The following is a 16,291-nucleotide window of genomic DNA, read 5'->3' as shown; positions in this document are numbered from 1 at the left end:
GGCAGTGATGCTGTGTTGTTTTTTTTGCTGGTTAACTTGGTTAACAGAATGGTAAAGTAGGAGTTTAGTAACCATTTGATGAGCAGGTGACAGACAGTCTTATCTGACTTGACCTTTTCTGGTGTCTGAGTTAGGGCAATCTGATAGCATTTCGCCAGTGAGGGCTGTCAGGGACAGGGGAATAATGAACTCACCTAGGGTCACATAGCTCATTTTGGACTGGAAATTAAATCAGGGTCTTTAGACCAGCTTGATCTTTGATCCCTTGTGTACATTTAGACCACAGTTACTCACACAGTTAACTACGTCCTAATTTTTTAACTAGGAGATGTGCTACCTGTCTCTCACTTTTCAGAAATTAATACAGAGCCAGGGGCCGGCGCCTGTAATCCTAGCTACTCATGAGGCTGAGATCTCAGGATCACGGTTAAAAGCCAGTCTAGGCAGAAAAGTCCGTTAGACTCTTATCTCCAATAGACTACTCAGAAAAAGCTGGAAGTGGTGCTGTGGTTCAAGTTAGTAGAGTGTCAACCTGAAGCACAGAGAGGCTCAGGGATAGCACCCAGGCTGAGTTCAAGTCCCAGGACTGGGGAGAGGGGGGAGAAATTAATACAGGATTAGCTAGCACTTCATTTTCTTTCTTTCTTTCTTTCCTTTTTTTAATGTTTTGTTTTGTTTGGGAACAAAACAAAGATCCTAGGTGCTGACCCTGAGCTTTTGTAATCTACCACTTGAGCCACAGCTCTACTTCTGAGTTTTTTTTGGGGGGGTACTTAATCAGAGATAAGAGTCTCATGGACTTTCCTGCGCAGGTTGGCATTGAACTGTGATCCTCAGATATCAGCCTCCTAAGTAGCTAGGATTGCAGGCATGAGCTACTGGCACCTGGCTTCTTTTGAAAATTCTTGGGAGTAGGCAACACACACACACACACACACACACACACACACACACACACACACACACACACTCACGCACGCACTACATCGTAATCAAAGGTGTATTTTAGGAATACACCTTTATTTTCAGTATTCTGAAAAAGATAGCTGTTTGGTAGCCCAAATGGCACTGAAGACCCTAAGTGAAACTTTGGTGTTGCTGTGTGTACTGAGCTCACTGTTTTCCTGGAGTCACTGTGCTAACTGGAGTTGGTTTTCGGTTGCTTTGAGGTGGCCGCAGCTCCCTGGTGGTTACCTGTTAAAGGAGCTGACTGGAGACACCCCGAGGGGCCCGACTCTACTGTTCTGCACAGGTGAGTCTGGTCATACCCTCTTGACATGTTTTTCCTTCCAAAACAGGTCTCCATGTTCTTGCAAAAGAACTCAGTCACTGTCTTCATCTATAAAATACACCATCAGAGTGACAAACCCTAAGTGGTTGGTGAAAAAACGGAATGGCAGAAGATGATGTATGTAAACACCCAAATACTGTGCCTCGCGCACAGGCGCCTCTTAGTAAACAGCCTCTTTCCTTTTTCAATTGACTGGTCAGTTTTCTCTCATAGATTTCTGCCTCTTTTGACACACTTGTTACAAATCTTACAGAGTGGTCAGTTTTCAGGATCTGTTCGTGTATTCTGTGTTGTCAGTGGGTCATGAAGATGACTGTCTGTGGAGAAGTAGCTGTGTTCTGCCAGGTGACCCCTGTGGAAACCCAGGCCCTGAGTACAGGATCATGTGATCTTTAGTCCTGGACCGGCTGACATACTTGGAAGCCACCATCTAACTAAAGAAACCACAGAATGACAAGTCGGTCAGCACGTCTCCAGGGTGGCAAGGAAGTAATTATCTCAGGCAAAAATAGAGGCACACTTTAAACTCTGGAGATGGAGACAGGTTTGGGTTTGGACTCAGCCTCTCAGCCCAGGAAAACTGCTCTCCTAACCTCATTCTTCAGATGGCATTTTAAAGCCTCTTGTTTTTAAAACTGCATTCCAGATTATTGCCTTATTGCCAGGGGCCTAGGTATGGGTAAAGTTGGGCTTCAGGGGTACAGCCCTTTGACAAATGTGAGAAATGGATTTTCCGAAGCCTGAGGTGGCAGCTTCTGGGCCGGCAGTAGATGGTGAGATGCTCATAGTGTCCTTGGACACCTCAGTAGGAGAACGGCCTTGGCGGCCGACCACGTCTTCTCTTCTGAGCTCACCAGAAGGGGAAAAGCGAAGGCAGTCATGGGGCTTGAACTCAGGGCCTGGGTGCTTTTTCTGAGCTCTGTGCTCAAGGCTAGGGCTCTACCACTTGGAGCCATAGCTCCACTTCTAGTTCTGCCCAGACTGCCTTTGAAATTTGATCCTCAGAGCTCAGCTTCCTGAGCAGCTGGGATTGCGGAGCCAGCCATTGGTGCCTGGCTTTTTTTTTTTTTTTTTTTAATGCTGGTATTGGGGCTTGAATTCCGGACCTGGGCTTTTTTATTCAAGGCTGGCACTGCACAACTTGCTCCATAGCTTCACTTTCTACATTTTTGGTGGTTACCTGCAGATAAGAGGCTCACAAACCTTTCTACTAGTGAAATGACTTCCTGCCTCCCTGCCTCCCTCCTTTCCCTCCCTCCCTCCCTGCCTCCCTCCCTCCCTCCCTCCTTCCCTCCTTCCCTGCTTCCTTCCTTCCTTCCTTCCTTCCTTCCTTCCTTCCTTCCTTCCTTCCTTCCTTCCTTCTACTTCCTTCCCCTCTTTCTCTTGCTCTCTCTTTTGTTATTATTAAGTAGTTGTACAAAGGGGTTCCAATTCTATAAGTTAATTTATGAGTAAACTGCTTTTTGGTCACTGTCACCCCTTTCTTCATTCTACCCCATTTTCCCCCCCTCCAGTCCCTTCCCACAAGTTCCGTAGTTCAATTTTTACATAATATATATTGAATACAGTGACTGCATTTGCTCACCCTTCCTCTTGAATTGGCATTTTTAAAAAGTAATTTTAAATTTCTTTTGTGGTTCTCAGGATCAAGCCCAGGGTCCTGAGTTTAGTTGGCACAACACATTCCACTGAGCTACATTTTTAGTGTGGAATGTATTTTTAAATCATGCAGAAGACATTGACTGAGTCAGTCTTTTGAGAAAAGTACTGTCTTGTTAAGTGCTGAACATAGTGACTGGCACATAATAGGTACTCAGTAAACTTTTGTTGAAAGAAAAAATGAAAGTGCTATCGTAGTTATATGGAGAATTCAAAGATGCGTGAGGAAGGGACCAGGAAGGTGTATGTCTGCTTGAAAACAGCTGACGAGGATTCAATCCAAATGGCCTTTCTCCTCTCTCCCCCTCTCAGGTAAAAGGGAGACTGACCTGGGATTGGCTAGCATAGCCAGTAGAGGTGTCTAATCCAGCTGGAAAAGTAAGACATGATGTTAGACATGAGCTATGCAACTTGGGGGGGAGGGGAGACAGGAGGGGAACAACTGGGAGAGAGTGACGGGGTGGGTGACACTGTTTAAAAGGAAACGGACTCATTACCTGACTTACGTCACTGTAACCCCTCTGGACCTCACCTTTACAATAATGTTTTTAAAAAAGATGCAAAGTTACTAAAGCCAGGAGGCGCAGGTTGGGAAATGGAGGCTGTTTGCCATGGGATTAACCCTGTGGAAGGGAGGGTTGGAAGCAGGACTGAAGCAAAAACGCAGGCTCATTGAAGTCCTGCCTGACAGCGCATGGGGCCGTGGGGTGTGTGTGTAGTCTGTAGGGTGGAGCTACAGTGCACCAGAATGGCTCGTCCTTGTGTCCCTGCATTGCTCAGGCAGTGGTAGCTCTGAGGAGACTGCAACTGTGCAGACCCTGAGGGCGCTGCAAGTGTCTGCTGCTGGCCCTTCCAGCAGGGAGCAGCCCTCCTGCCTTCCCGAGGTGGTTTAGACACAGCCCGTCCTTGTGTATTATCTCCCTGGAATCCTATGGGAACCCAAGCCTACAAAGTGAACACATGCTTTGTATCTACTTCCAAGAGGAATCATAACCCAGTTGGAAGTCTGGGACACCAGAAACTCTCCATGGAGGGGCCAGATCTGGCATGGAGAACTTGAATTCAGGAGCAGGACTTGCTACAGTGTCATTGGCTGGCCCAAGGATGGGGACAGGCAACTCTGCTGAGCCACTTCCTGTTTCCTGTTCCTGTGGGTGCTCTCCTGACTGCTGTGCTTCTGCCCAGGCCGGATCATCCAGTTCTGCACGTCTCCTGGAATGATGCTGTTGCCTACTGCGCATGGGCAGGGAAGCGGTTGCCCACGGAGGCTGAGTGGGAGTACAGCTGCCGGGGAGGCCTGCACAACAGGTACTGAGGCCTCATCTTGCTGAGCAGTGATGGACTTTGGTTAAGAAATTGGTTAAGAACAATTCTTGGTCTTCCTGGGTATTCTTCTTCCTTATGAGGTTTTTAGGTGACACTGGTGAATGAGTCACCAACCTTTACCGTCCCCAGAGCCCAATGGGCTCTTCCTGCAGTCCTGGAGAAAGTTCCAGCAAATCATTCCCCCTTGTGTAACATATTACTCTTCAGAGCTACTTGGCAGCCTGCCTTGCTGTTAGCATTTTCTTATTTTAGACATCTTCTGAAGCAGTGGTATTTCTCCGCTCTTAGAGCCACGAGACAAAACTCATGTTTAGGTCACATCTTCTAGGAAAAGCTCCTTAAAATAACTGAGGCTTTATAAAAAAAAAGTGTGGCATGATGGTGCCCAGTCATGTTTCCATATAAGTCCAGAGTGATGTCTGTTCTTCTAGCTTCCTATAAGCTCTTCTTTCAGTTTTGTGACTTACTTTAGGCCTTTGCAGTACTCAGGAGAGTCTGAGGTTGTTGTAAACTTGGTATGAGTTGTTAATAAGGACATTTTATAAAAACCCAGATTAGAATCTGTGTGTGTGTGTATGTGTGTGTGTGTGTGTGTATGTGTATTTCTTTGGAAAATGATCAAGTGATTATTTGTGTGTCTCTTTGTGTCTGTATTTGTGCGTATGTGTGCGTGCGTGCGTGCGTGCGTGCGTGTGTGCGTGTGTGTGTGTGTGTGTGTGTTTTCTTTAAGGGCCTACATAGAACAAATGAGTCTTGTTCTCTTCCATTGCATCTTCTCTCCTGACTTCACTCTAGAAGCCTGTGCCTGTTTGTTGGGCTGACACCTGTGTCTCTCCTAACAGGCTTTTCCCTTGGGGCAACAAGCTGCAGCCGAAAGGCCAGCATTATGCCAACATTTGGCAGGGAGAGTTTCCCGTGACCAACACTGGTGAGGACGGCTTCCGAGGAACTGCGCCTGTGAGTAGGGAAGCTTCCAGAGAAAGGCAGCACCGCTGAGAAGGAGGCTGGGTAGAAACAGGGCGAAGAGCGTCACAAATGCTAATGCAGGTCTTCCTTTCTGCGCTCATCATCTACTGTCCCAAGTGGCAAGTGCCAGCAGCTAGCTAGTCAGATGTTTTCTTTGATGAGGCATTTTTTTCTTTATCTGATTCCATGGAACATTTAGAAAAACAGAGCAGGATAAAGGAGAAGGCTTAACTGACCTGGAATTCCACTACGAGGAAATAATCCCTGTGAGCAATGTTGTGCTTTCCCCGTTCATTCTGTTGGTGGTGGTAATATTGGCTAGTCATTGTGCTTGCTGTGTGCCAGCATGCACTTGGCAATGAACCATCAAATGGTGTAAGCCATGCGCATGCACGGTCTCATTACTGTCCATTCACCTCTGTAAGGTAGGTACTGTTGTCCCCGTTTTCCAGGTGAGCATTCTGAGGCACAGAGAGGTTAACTAACTTGCTCAAGGTTACACAGCTGGAAAGCGGCACAGCTGGGACTTGAACCAGGTCGGTTTGTTTCCAAACCCATACTTAAAAATTTTTTTTATTATGTGTATAAAGATGATATACAAAGAAGTTGCAGTTAAGTAAGTCAGGTAAAGAGGACATTTCTTTTTGGACAGTGTCACCCCTTCCCTCTTTCTCAGTTTCTCTCCTGTCCCTACCTACAAATGGTATAGTTCATTTTCAACACAGTGCCTAGTGCGTACCACTGCTGCCTTTGTTCACCCTTTGTCCCTCCATTTCTGTGTTCCCCCAGAGACAGATCAATGAACAAACAAAAGGAAAGGAAACAAGAACAGTAACAAAGAAAAGAAAAACCTCTTGTTTCTATTTCCTGGAGTTCATTTTGATAAATATTACCTTATCTGATCAGATGCACTTTGGCATTGTACCTTTTTTTTTTGTTGGTGGTGGTGGGGCTTGAACTCTGAGCTTGGGCGCTGTCCCTGTGCTTTTAAGCTCAAGGCAAGCGCTCTACCGCTTGAGCCACAACACCATGTCTGGTTTTCTAGTGGTTTATTGGAGATAAGAGCATCACAGATTTTCCTGCCCCGGCTAGCTTTGAACCGTGATCCTCAGATCTCAGCCTCCTGAGTCTCAAGGCAAGCGCTCTACCGCTTGAGCCACAACACCATGTCTGGTTTTCTAGTGGTTTATTGGAGATAAGAGCATCACAGATTTTCCTGCCCCGGCTAGCTTTGAACCGTGATCCTCAGATCTCAGCCTCCTGAGTAGCTAGAATTATAGGCATGAGCCACGGGCACCTGGCTGGCATTGTACCTTTGTGATCTTCTCCTAAGAAACCCATACTCTTCATTACCAAATTTACCAACGTGTATTTCTAGTGTATGTGTCTCATGTGTTTTTCTTATATATTTCATTTAGATCACTTTGGCTACAATATTATATCTTACTGTTTTCACACAGTTAATATCAGGAACATTATCTCTTACAACAGTAGGTCACACACGTTGCTTTTCAGAAATTAGATGATCGGTTAGATGAATCGATCCTAATTTATTGTCCTCGGTTGTAGATTTAGTTTCTTTCTGATTTTTCCCTATACAATATAGTAATAACAAAGATGATTATTCTCCTATATCAATACTGAGGTATTATCTGAATTTTTTGAAGCTAGTGTACTAGCTATGATATGAATGAGTCAAAGATTAGGAACACCTTTTTTTCTTTCTTGTGTCCTTCTTCCCTCCCGTCCTCCTTCCTTTCTGCTCTTCCCCTTCTCTCTTGAGCATTGCACCTAGTACCTGTATGTGGCTAAGTATAATTTCAACCACTGAACTGAGTTCTCAGCCCTAGGTAGCTTTCTTGGTAAGTTTCGAATTTGGCCCAAGTGGTGTTGAAGAGCAGCTGTGGCTTATTTTCCTTCATTGGTATACAGGAGATTCTTCTCACTGCTCATTGGCTGGCACAGTCATGCCATAAACGAAGCCATGTTTAAAAATCGTCTTTGTGCATTGGTGTTGCTATCACCACATCCTGCAGGCTGAGTGTTGTGGGCAATGGGAGATTCATGTCTCATCGTTCTGGAGGCTAGGAAGTGAAGATAGAGGCCTCCCTGGCATGCGTGGTGTTCTCTGCATGCTCTGGAGGGAACAGCTGTTCATGGCTTCACAGGGCAGGAGGCAGAAGGCACGATAGCACTTCCTCCTTCAGCTTAGTCCCTTTGTATACTAATCTCACTTGTCACTCCTCATCACCCCTCTTAGTAATACTGCATTGAGGATTCCATTGCTCTGTGAATTTTGAAGGGGACACCATCATTCAGACCATAGCAAAATCATGCCAATTTGTGCTTGACACAGTGAGAAGAGAAATCTTGAGGTGAGGAAATAGCTCTTAACTGGATTTGTGACAGAGACTCATTTTCTTTCAACAGTCTTTCAAACAGTTGTCTTTTTTTTTTCAACATTTGCCATTTTTGTTTCATGAAAAATACTACTTCCGAAATGTATTTGTAAGTGTGACACGGATAAGTCATATTTATCCATGGAATATAGCCAAGCAATTACCTTTGCAACAGAAAAACTAAAGAAGTGTGTCAAGATCCAGGTATTTTTAGAAAGGATGTAGAACAAGGAGACACTTGACCTAGGAGAAATAGAATTAATTTTAGCCAAGGTAAAGCATGGTAATTTTTGGACCAAAATTAATATATGAAATAAATAAATTTCATGAGAGTATTTCTCCCTTAAATAAGCATATGAGTGCATATGTGCGTATTTATATCAGATTCCATATATGTGAGTTGTGGATAAGATAAAGCACCACTAACTGGTGGGAAATGGATGCATTATTCAATACCGGCAAAAGACTAATTGAACCATCTGGTAGCTGGTTCCTCCCAAGTTCCCATCAGGAGAGCTACTGCTCTCCAAGTGCATAGTTTTATTCAGTAAAATAAATGATTCAAAGTCTCTGCAGAAACGACTTCAACTTTTTTTTTTTCCAACTTCAAGTGGATCAGAAACCCAGCTTGTTGGTGTGGAGCAGGCATGCCTAGTGAGCCTTTAGGCAAGCAGAAGTGGCATTGCAGGGTGGACAGAATATGGCAAAGGTGCCTGGAATGAGTGCCCATAAGACCATAGGAGAGCTGTTGGATGTTAGACAGCTGGTGAGTTAGTGACTGACTCAGAATCTGCTGAGATGTATGTAGTGCCTCACCTGTGCAAGCTTGCAGCTAACACAGGAAACGGGTTGCACTGGAAAGGACCTCAGCAGCATGGATCCCCCTCATGGATGCTGTGTGGAGATGATACAATAGCAGCGGTAAACCTGGAGGTCAAGGCCAAGGGCTAAGGCAGAGTTATAGATGTAGATCTCAGTTGTCATGGGAGCAGATGTGGAATGAGAGCCTCAAAGGCCCAAGTACAGCAGAGATTGGTCCTGAGAGATTGGGAGGCCTGGGTCATGTGGCCACCATTGTTGCCCACAGACTTCTGTGATAACTGTTTCTGATGAACCAGACAAATGATACAGGCACCTGCCAGGTTTAGTAAGAGACCACAGTATATAACCCTCTTGGACATTGCTCTCACATTTTGTGTCTGCATTTGAGTAAATGAACTGCAAAGGAAAATGGAGCCATGTTGGTACACCTTTGCCGAAATACAAGATTCATTGTGAAATTAGGAAGCCTTCCAGATATTTACAGTGGGAACATTTAACAATGAGTTTCGAAGCTGTCCATAAAGCTTACTTGTGAACTTGCTGTGAAATTTACTAAGATAAAATTGGGATGGTTTATCCAGAGTTCTGAGGGAACCAATTTGAGAAATAAGAACTGAGCAGAAAGTAGTCAAACCACAAGAGGTGACTTCTACCTGTGTTAGAATGAGTTAAATTCAGTGAGTTAAATTCAAACTGCTCACAAAAAGAATTACCATGGTTCCAACTAAGCTGCTCTGAACAGTACACATGCTGTAGGTATTTGAAAGCTGGAATTTAACTTTTTTTTTACTTTCGTTTTTGATACAGGCCTGACAAGTGTTGAACTCTCAATCTTCCTCCCGCAGCCTCCTGAGTGCTGGAATTAGAGGTGTATGCTACCATGCCAGGCAGAAATTTAACTTGAATGATGGGATGGACTAGAATGACATAGCTTGCTTGCCTAAGATTGTATACGTTATATACATTTTACTTGTTCAGCTCAGACTTGAAATTTATCAAAACATTCTGACCACTTTGAACCTATAAGTTGAATTCTTAATTTTGCTAGGCCACCGTTACACTATTACTAGCTCCTTTTGTTTTTAACACGTATCTTCTTGCTTATCTGAAACAGCATGTCAAAAGACTTTGTGTTACATGTTTATTTCCTTTTGAGATTCTTGAGAGGAAGCTAGTATTTTACCCGGGAACAATTAAAAAACTTTTATTGGCACGCTCACATACAGTAATTTAGGGAATGGTGACCTCCAGATATGATTACATCAGACATCAAATTATTTCAGAGGACCTATAGTAGGGAACCGTTATTTTTCCCATGTATGGACTAGCAGCGCCCAGATGTATTTGCACTGCTTGTCTGATATTAGCTGCATGTGCTGGATCGTAGAAAGAGCTCAGGTAGACTCTTTGAGGCACCTCCACGTGGGCATGGTACCGGCTTGACAAAAAGCCTTTCCTCCATTTTTGGTTTCAGTTTTCTTATTGCTCTTGCTCCCCTGGCTGCTTCTACTCTCCCTGTGAAGCAAATGGAGTTCTTCTTTTCCTTCTTACTTCTAGCTATTAGTCTACCTTGCTCTGATCTCTTTCTGGTCATCTCCATGTGCTCTTCAGCTCAAGGCAAGTGCTCTACTACTTGAGCCACAGCACCACTTCTGGTTTTCTAGTGGTTTATTGGACATACGAGTCTCATGGATTTTCCTGCCCAGGCTGTCTTTGAACTCTGATCCTCAGATCTCAGCCTCCTGAGTAGCTAGGATTACATGGCGCCCGGCTTTCTCCATGTTCTTGAAGAAATACCTTCCACACAAGTTTCTCCTGCTTCCTGTCTCTCTTACTCTTGGAACTCAGTCTGCTCAAGACAGTCCCACCTTTCTAGAGAGTCCCTTTACCTAGAACCTTCTCCCTCTTGAAACTTCTTGTAATTTCTGTGCCATTTCCTTTCACTGTGTTCCCTTACACATTCCCTTCTCCCTTGCAGAACTGGAGTTTCAGTTTTTGGCATTTGCTTGTTTTCTCCCTCATTAAGCTTTTTTGGGATCGTCTTTGCCATTGGACCCTTCTCTGTCTTTAAATTGCGTGGTATTCCTGAGTGAACCAGTGTGTTAAGTTCTGCTGCTTCCATAATGAATGCTGATTATGGCAGCAGAGCAGTAGAATATTTCAGCTTTCCAACTGCTCTAGATGACGTTCTTTTCAGTGTTGTATCCTCACTTTGGTTGAAATCCTCTGAATGATCCAAGCAGCAGATGCCGCCATTTCATGTGAAGATGAAAAGCCATCTGAAGCCGCATAGAAATGAATGTTCCATCATTGTTTTTGTCCCATTGCATTGGGTGGAAAAGCATGAATTTACTAAAGGATGAAAAATTCCAAGGATAGCTTAATTATTTTCATGTAAAAAGGATAATTTTTTCTATGTTTAAAAAGATCCATTCAAAAAAATTCAGGGAGAAAATTTTAAGTCAACAAAACTAGCAGATCTGCTCAGCATTTACTATTGTTCTGTTCAAGTTTGTTCTCTTGCCCTCCCCTCACCCTCTTTTATAGAAAGTGTGTGCTTTGGTTCTGTGTCTGATAGTGTGTTTAGTGTTATGTGGTACTCTCTGACCTGCCTTTGAAATATGGTAGAATTCACTGTTGAATGTATAATTTGCTTCCAAATTCTAGGTTCCAGAGACTGCAGACCTTCTATTATATATACACTTGATAATGAATTCACATTCCTCTTATAAAACAAGTCTCCTCAGATTTTTAATCACAGGGCCAAGTCTTAAATATAAGAGGGAGAATGGAAGCTGGGCGCTTGTGGCTCACACTTGTAATCCTAGCTATTGAGGAGGCTGAGATCTGAGGATCACAGTTCAAAGCCAGCTGCGGTAACAGAGTCCATGGCTCTTATCTTCAGTAAATCAGCAAAAAGCCAGCAGTGGAACTTTGGCTCAAGTTCTAGAGCTTTAGCCTTGAGCAAAAAACTAAGGGACAGTGTCCAGGTCCCAGGTTTAAGTTTCAGTACACACACACACACACACACACACACACACACACACACACACACACACACACACACACACACACACACACACACACACACACACACACACACACACACACACACACACACACACACACACACACACACACGATGAAGGAAGCTAGTGGTATGGTCAGAGAAGTTTAGCTTTGATGACAACACTTATATTGGGTTAAGTATGGTATTACCATTAGTGATTCTGAAAGTCTTAAGTATAACCTCTGTATACCCCCCCCCCCCCCCCCCGGAGTTGAAGAAATTTGACTTAGGGGCTCAGTATTAGTCAATCAATTAAATATTTACACTAGCTTCTAGGCCATTTAATAGGAAAAACTTCACTGGCTTTGGTGCCATTTAATAAAATTCCCCTTATATTTCTAAACTCTTTTTGAGAGCTCAAAGCCACAAACCTGCTTTGTGTTTTTTTTTTTTTTTTTTTTTTTTTGGGTCCGGTCGTGGGGCCTGACCTCTGGGCCTGGGCGCTGTCCCTCAGCTCTTCAGCTCAAGGCTAGTGCTCTACCACTTGAGCCACAGCGCCACTTCCGGCTTTTTTTTCTTTTTGGCTTATGTGGTGCTGAGGAATTGAACCCAGGGCCTCATGCATGCAAGGCAAGCGCTCTACCACTGAGCCACCTTCCCCGCCTTGCTTTGTTTTTATATTGGCCAAATTGTATTTTGAGTGTTGGAATGAAAATTAATAGTCATACTCAGAAATGATAGCTCTTGGTGCATTTTCTGCTCCAAAGCCATTTTTAAAAACAGGCAAGTAGTTTTTTGTTTTTGTTTTTCTGTCTGTCATGGGGCTTGAACTCTGGGCCTGGGTGCTGTCCCTCAGCTCTTCAGCTCAAGGCAAACACTTTGCCACTTGAGCACAGTGCCACTTCCGGTTTTCTGGTGGTTTACTGGAGATAAGAGTCTCATGGACTTTCCTGCCCAGGCTGGCTTTGAACCAAGATCCTCAGATCTCAGCCTCCTGAGTAGCTAGGATTACAGGCATGAGCCACTGGCACCCAGCCAGGCAATTACTTTTGACAGCATTCTTTTTCCCTCCTTTATGTTTAGGTCGACACCTTTCCTCCCAATGGCTACGGCCTGTACAACATTGTAGGGAATGTGTGGGAGTGGACTGCAGACTGGTGGACGGTTCACCACTCAGCTGAAGACACGCTCAACCCAGTGAGTATTGTTCTCAGAGCACACATTTTGTAAGAGACACTCGGAGCAGACTGCAGCCAGGATTTCATGTGTTTATCATGATACTTATTATCTTGAATATTGAATCTTAACTTGAATTTCTCCAGACCCTTAAGCATATAACTTTTATTTCCACTTTAGAATGTTATGTGAAGATTATAATTTTATATGCTCTGCTGATTGTGATACTGAGACTCCACCTGTAACTGTAGAAATCAAATTCAGTCTCATAGATTTGATTTGGAAAATTCCTGTTTCAGTTTTAACTATTCAGATCTGTAGTGTATAGTTTCCATAGATAGGTATATACTTTCCTGGATTTGACAGGTTGAAATTTTTATTCAGTGCTTTCTTCAGAGCAAACAAGAATGGGTATTTTCTTGGGTAAATATGAGTCAGGAACTTGAGTTGTTTAGAGATAATTTTTTGAACTTCTTTTTATGACCAGCCAGTGCATCCAATACTTGAGAATTGAAGAGAACTTGTTGGGTCTGTTTTATTTTTATTCTGGTATGTAGAGAATGCCAATGCAACTAGTATACTACCCTGGCTTTAAAACAGAACTTTCCCAGCAGAATATATCAAAATTAACACCCTAATTAGGTACATGTTTGGGAAGTACTTCCATTAAAGAGAATATCTCTGAATATTTTTATTTTTGGGGTCCAGTTGTGGGGCCTGAACTCTGGGCCTGGGTGCTGTCCCTCAGCTCAGCTCAAGGCTAGTGCTCTACCACTTGAGCCACAGCACCACTTCTGGCTTTTTTTCTTTTTGCTTATGTGGTGCTGAGGAATCGAATTCAGGGCCTCATGCATGCAAGGCAAGCGCTCTACCACTGAGCCACCTTCCCAGCCCTCTCTCTGAATATTTTGTTTTGTTCTTTGAACAGATTGGGGAAAAATATCATATAATCTCATTCTAGCAAACTAATCAACATTCATAAATAGGCCAAAGGAAATTGGGAACTTAATGTACTTATTTCAAAAACTTAACCTTTGCAAAGGCACCAAAGATTATAATAAAGATAATGAAGTCTTCAGTTTCTATCTCCGGAGGGTTAAACAGATCAGAATAATTGAAAAATTTATCAGACTTTGTACCTCAGGCCATTTTTTAAAGTCTGGTAAGTTTCTTTTTGATACGTGCTTAACTCATCTTCTTAAAGAAACTCATGGGCTGTTCAGGAGTAATTCAGCAATGTGAGTCTGTCTCCTTTTTGGGTGAGGGTGAGAATGTTGGTTTTACAGGTACTTGCTCTCTCAATTTCCTCCCCCCCCTCCCCATTATTCTATACTTTGTTACAGGGTTGGTAGAGGTAGTAGTCAAAGGCTCTGCGCAAACCTCCGTGCATTTGTGGTTGGAGACGCCATTCTCAACTGGCGAGATGTCACTTGGCGTTTACCGTCAGGATCTAAAATAGAATTTTTTCCCTCACAGATCAAAGCATCTGCCTGTTTGGAAGGGTGTGTTTAAGGCTTCAGAATCCTGGCAAGTTGTGAATGTATCTCTCTGACCATCTGGTGTTGAGCTGAGTGCTTATTAGCTTCCAGTTTTATAACTGCTTGCATTTCTCCTAAGGATTTACAGAAGAATTCAAAAGTTTCATTTCATCAGTCCCAGACTCTGTCCTGGATGCTGTCCGTGTTGTAATGAAAAGATTTGTCTTTGTCACTGGGGCTTCATTTGCTCCTGACTTGACTGGTTTGAGGTTCATTTGAGAATGAACCCCAAGTCCCTAGAAAGTCACTCCATCCTACAAATTTGCATGACTACATTTCTAGGAGCCAGGCTTTTTCCTCTTCTGTCTGGTTACTGTCTTGGCCTCCTGGTGGATTCAGGCCTTCACTCTCTCTGGGATGTGATCTTAGAACTAGATGATGTTTATTCAGGGCAAATCTGATGCTGTGTAAAGCTCTTATTGTCTGCAGAATAAAGTATGAACTCTTGACTGTGACTGAAGTCTAAAGTACTGTAATTTTTTTCTGATCTCTCTCTAACCATACTTTCTCTTCTCTTTTAAACATTTGTTTATAAAATACTGCAAATATCTGGGAAAGTTACAAAAAGCTTTGTAATAGGTACCTATGCACTTCCTACTTACATATAAGTTGTGTTAATACCTTATTATATCTCTCTTTAGCTATGAAAAACAACAAAAACTGCCTTTTTAAGCTTCTGGGATTGTCGCTATATTTGATGTCAGCTGCTGGGCAGTGGTTCTGTTTCACTAGAGTTTTAGTTAGTTTTTACTGTCTGCATCTTGTAATGAATATCTGGCTGTCAGGTCAAGCTGCTTCTTGTTGCCTGTTCACATCTTGTTTCCTAATATACTAACTTGCTTCCCCACCTTCCCCCTTCCCTCTCTTCTACTTTTTTTGAATGTTCCAAATTGTGAAAAATCTCCATGCAGTCTTTCTCTATAGAGAATTTACTTTGAGTTCTGGAAATGTCTGCCATATTTGCTTAATCTAGTTGGCGATTGAGATGATCTGAAACTAACCACCAGTCCCTGTGAGAACTGGTCTATTCCAGCTCACCTTTGGTATTATTGTTCTTTCAGGTGAAACCAAAGTTCAGGCTTTCCCCATGACCTCTTCTCCTCCAACGGCCTTGAACTCATTTATTGTTTCGTCTCTGAGTCTGTTAAAACTTGTCTTCAGCAGTTGCTGCCATTTGATCTTCAGAGAAACCAAATTTATCTCTCTAGGACTCGAGCTCTGCAAGTTTTTCAAGTGACAGTAGTTCCCATCTCAGCTGATCAATCCCTGTTTCACTTCAAGGCCCTAATTTATTTGCCTTTCTTCCCTAATGGCCTGGATATCATCTGAGTGTAGCAAATAACCTGATGTGTACTGTAATCATTGCTGCTATTATCATGCCAATTCTGGCTAGTGCAATCACTGTCTGAACTCCAGGTGTTTTGAAAGCAAAGGCAGCTTAGAAGCAGATGTTTTTGGATAGTTTAGATTAAAAATACCCATGTGATTAGTAAATATTTCAACTGGGGACCTGATCTCTTCAGTGTCTTTTATCTGTGTTAATTTAGAATGACAAACTTTTTTAAAGATTCTTTGGAGACCTTGAGAAATGTTAGTTTCCCTCATGCAAAGGCAATTCAGGAAATACATTTTTTCTTATTCAGGGACTTCAAGGGAGCAAAAGTTAATCATTCACTTCTGTTTTATTGGGCAGTCATTTATGGCAGAAGCAGGTTGTGGAAACAGCTTTGTGTGCTTTGTACACACAGTCCCTAGGATTGGTCATATGAAGTGAGGTGAGGGTTAGTTTGGTGTTAGCTGATGTGGGGGAGTATGTGTGTGTGTGTGCGCGCGTGCGTGTGTGCATGCATGTTTGCACGGGTCCCACATCTGGAAGTGCCTACAGAGCACCTTCATAAAAGTGTGGCCATTGCTATGATATATTTTAGGCAAATAATGTGGTCTTTTTTTTCTTTTATAGTTACCTAAAATGGAAACTCATATTAATCTTTGACAATCTTGTAGTGCTTTCAAAAAAATGAATTTTATAATGTTCTAATTTGTCATACTTACTACTCAGTCAGCTCTCAGGTACCATGATGGTAAAGTAATCCCTAATGCTTTT

General features: G+C 43.0%; 1 protein-coding gene across 1 annotated transcript in view; it reads left to right on the top strand.

Moving 5' to 3' along the window:
- The window catches only part of Sumf1 (sulfatase modifying factor 1), a 62,670-nt gene that overhangs the window by 23,634 nt on the left and 22,745 nt on the right, over window positions 1-16,291 (top strand). The window contains exons 4-7 of the mRNA XM_042680196.1: window positions 1,170-1,252; window positions 4,136-4,258; window positions 5,119-5,233; window positions 12,557-12,670. Of these exons, the coding sequence (XP_042536130.1) occupies window positions 1,170-1,252; window positions 4,136-4,258; window positions 5,119-5,233; window positions 12,557-12,670 (435 nt within the window). The remainder of the gene's footprint in view (window positions 1-1,169; window positions 1,253-4,135; window positions 4,259-5,118; window positions 5,234-12,556; window positions 12,671-16,291) is intronic.

This window comes from Dipodomys spectabilis, unplaced genomic scaffold (assembly GCF_019054845.1).
Source record: "Dipodomys spectabilis isolate Male_0828 unplaced genomic scaffold, ASM1905484v1 ptg000054l, whole genome shotgun sequence".
In the NCBI taxonomy this organism is placed as follows: Eukaryota; Metazoa; Chordata; class Mammalia; order Rodentia; family Heteromyidae; genus Dipodomys; species Dipodomys spectabilis.
This window is presented reverse-complemented; position numbering and strand designations above follow the sequence as displayed.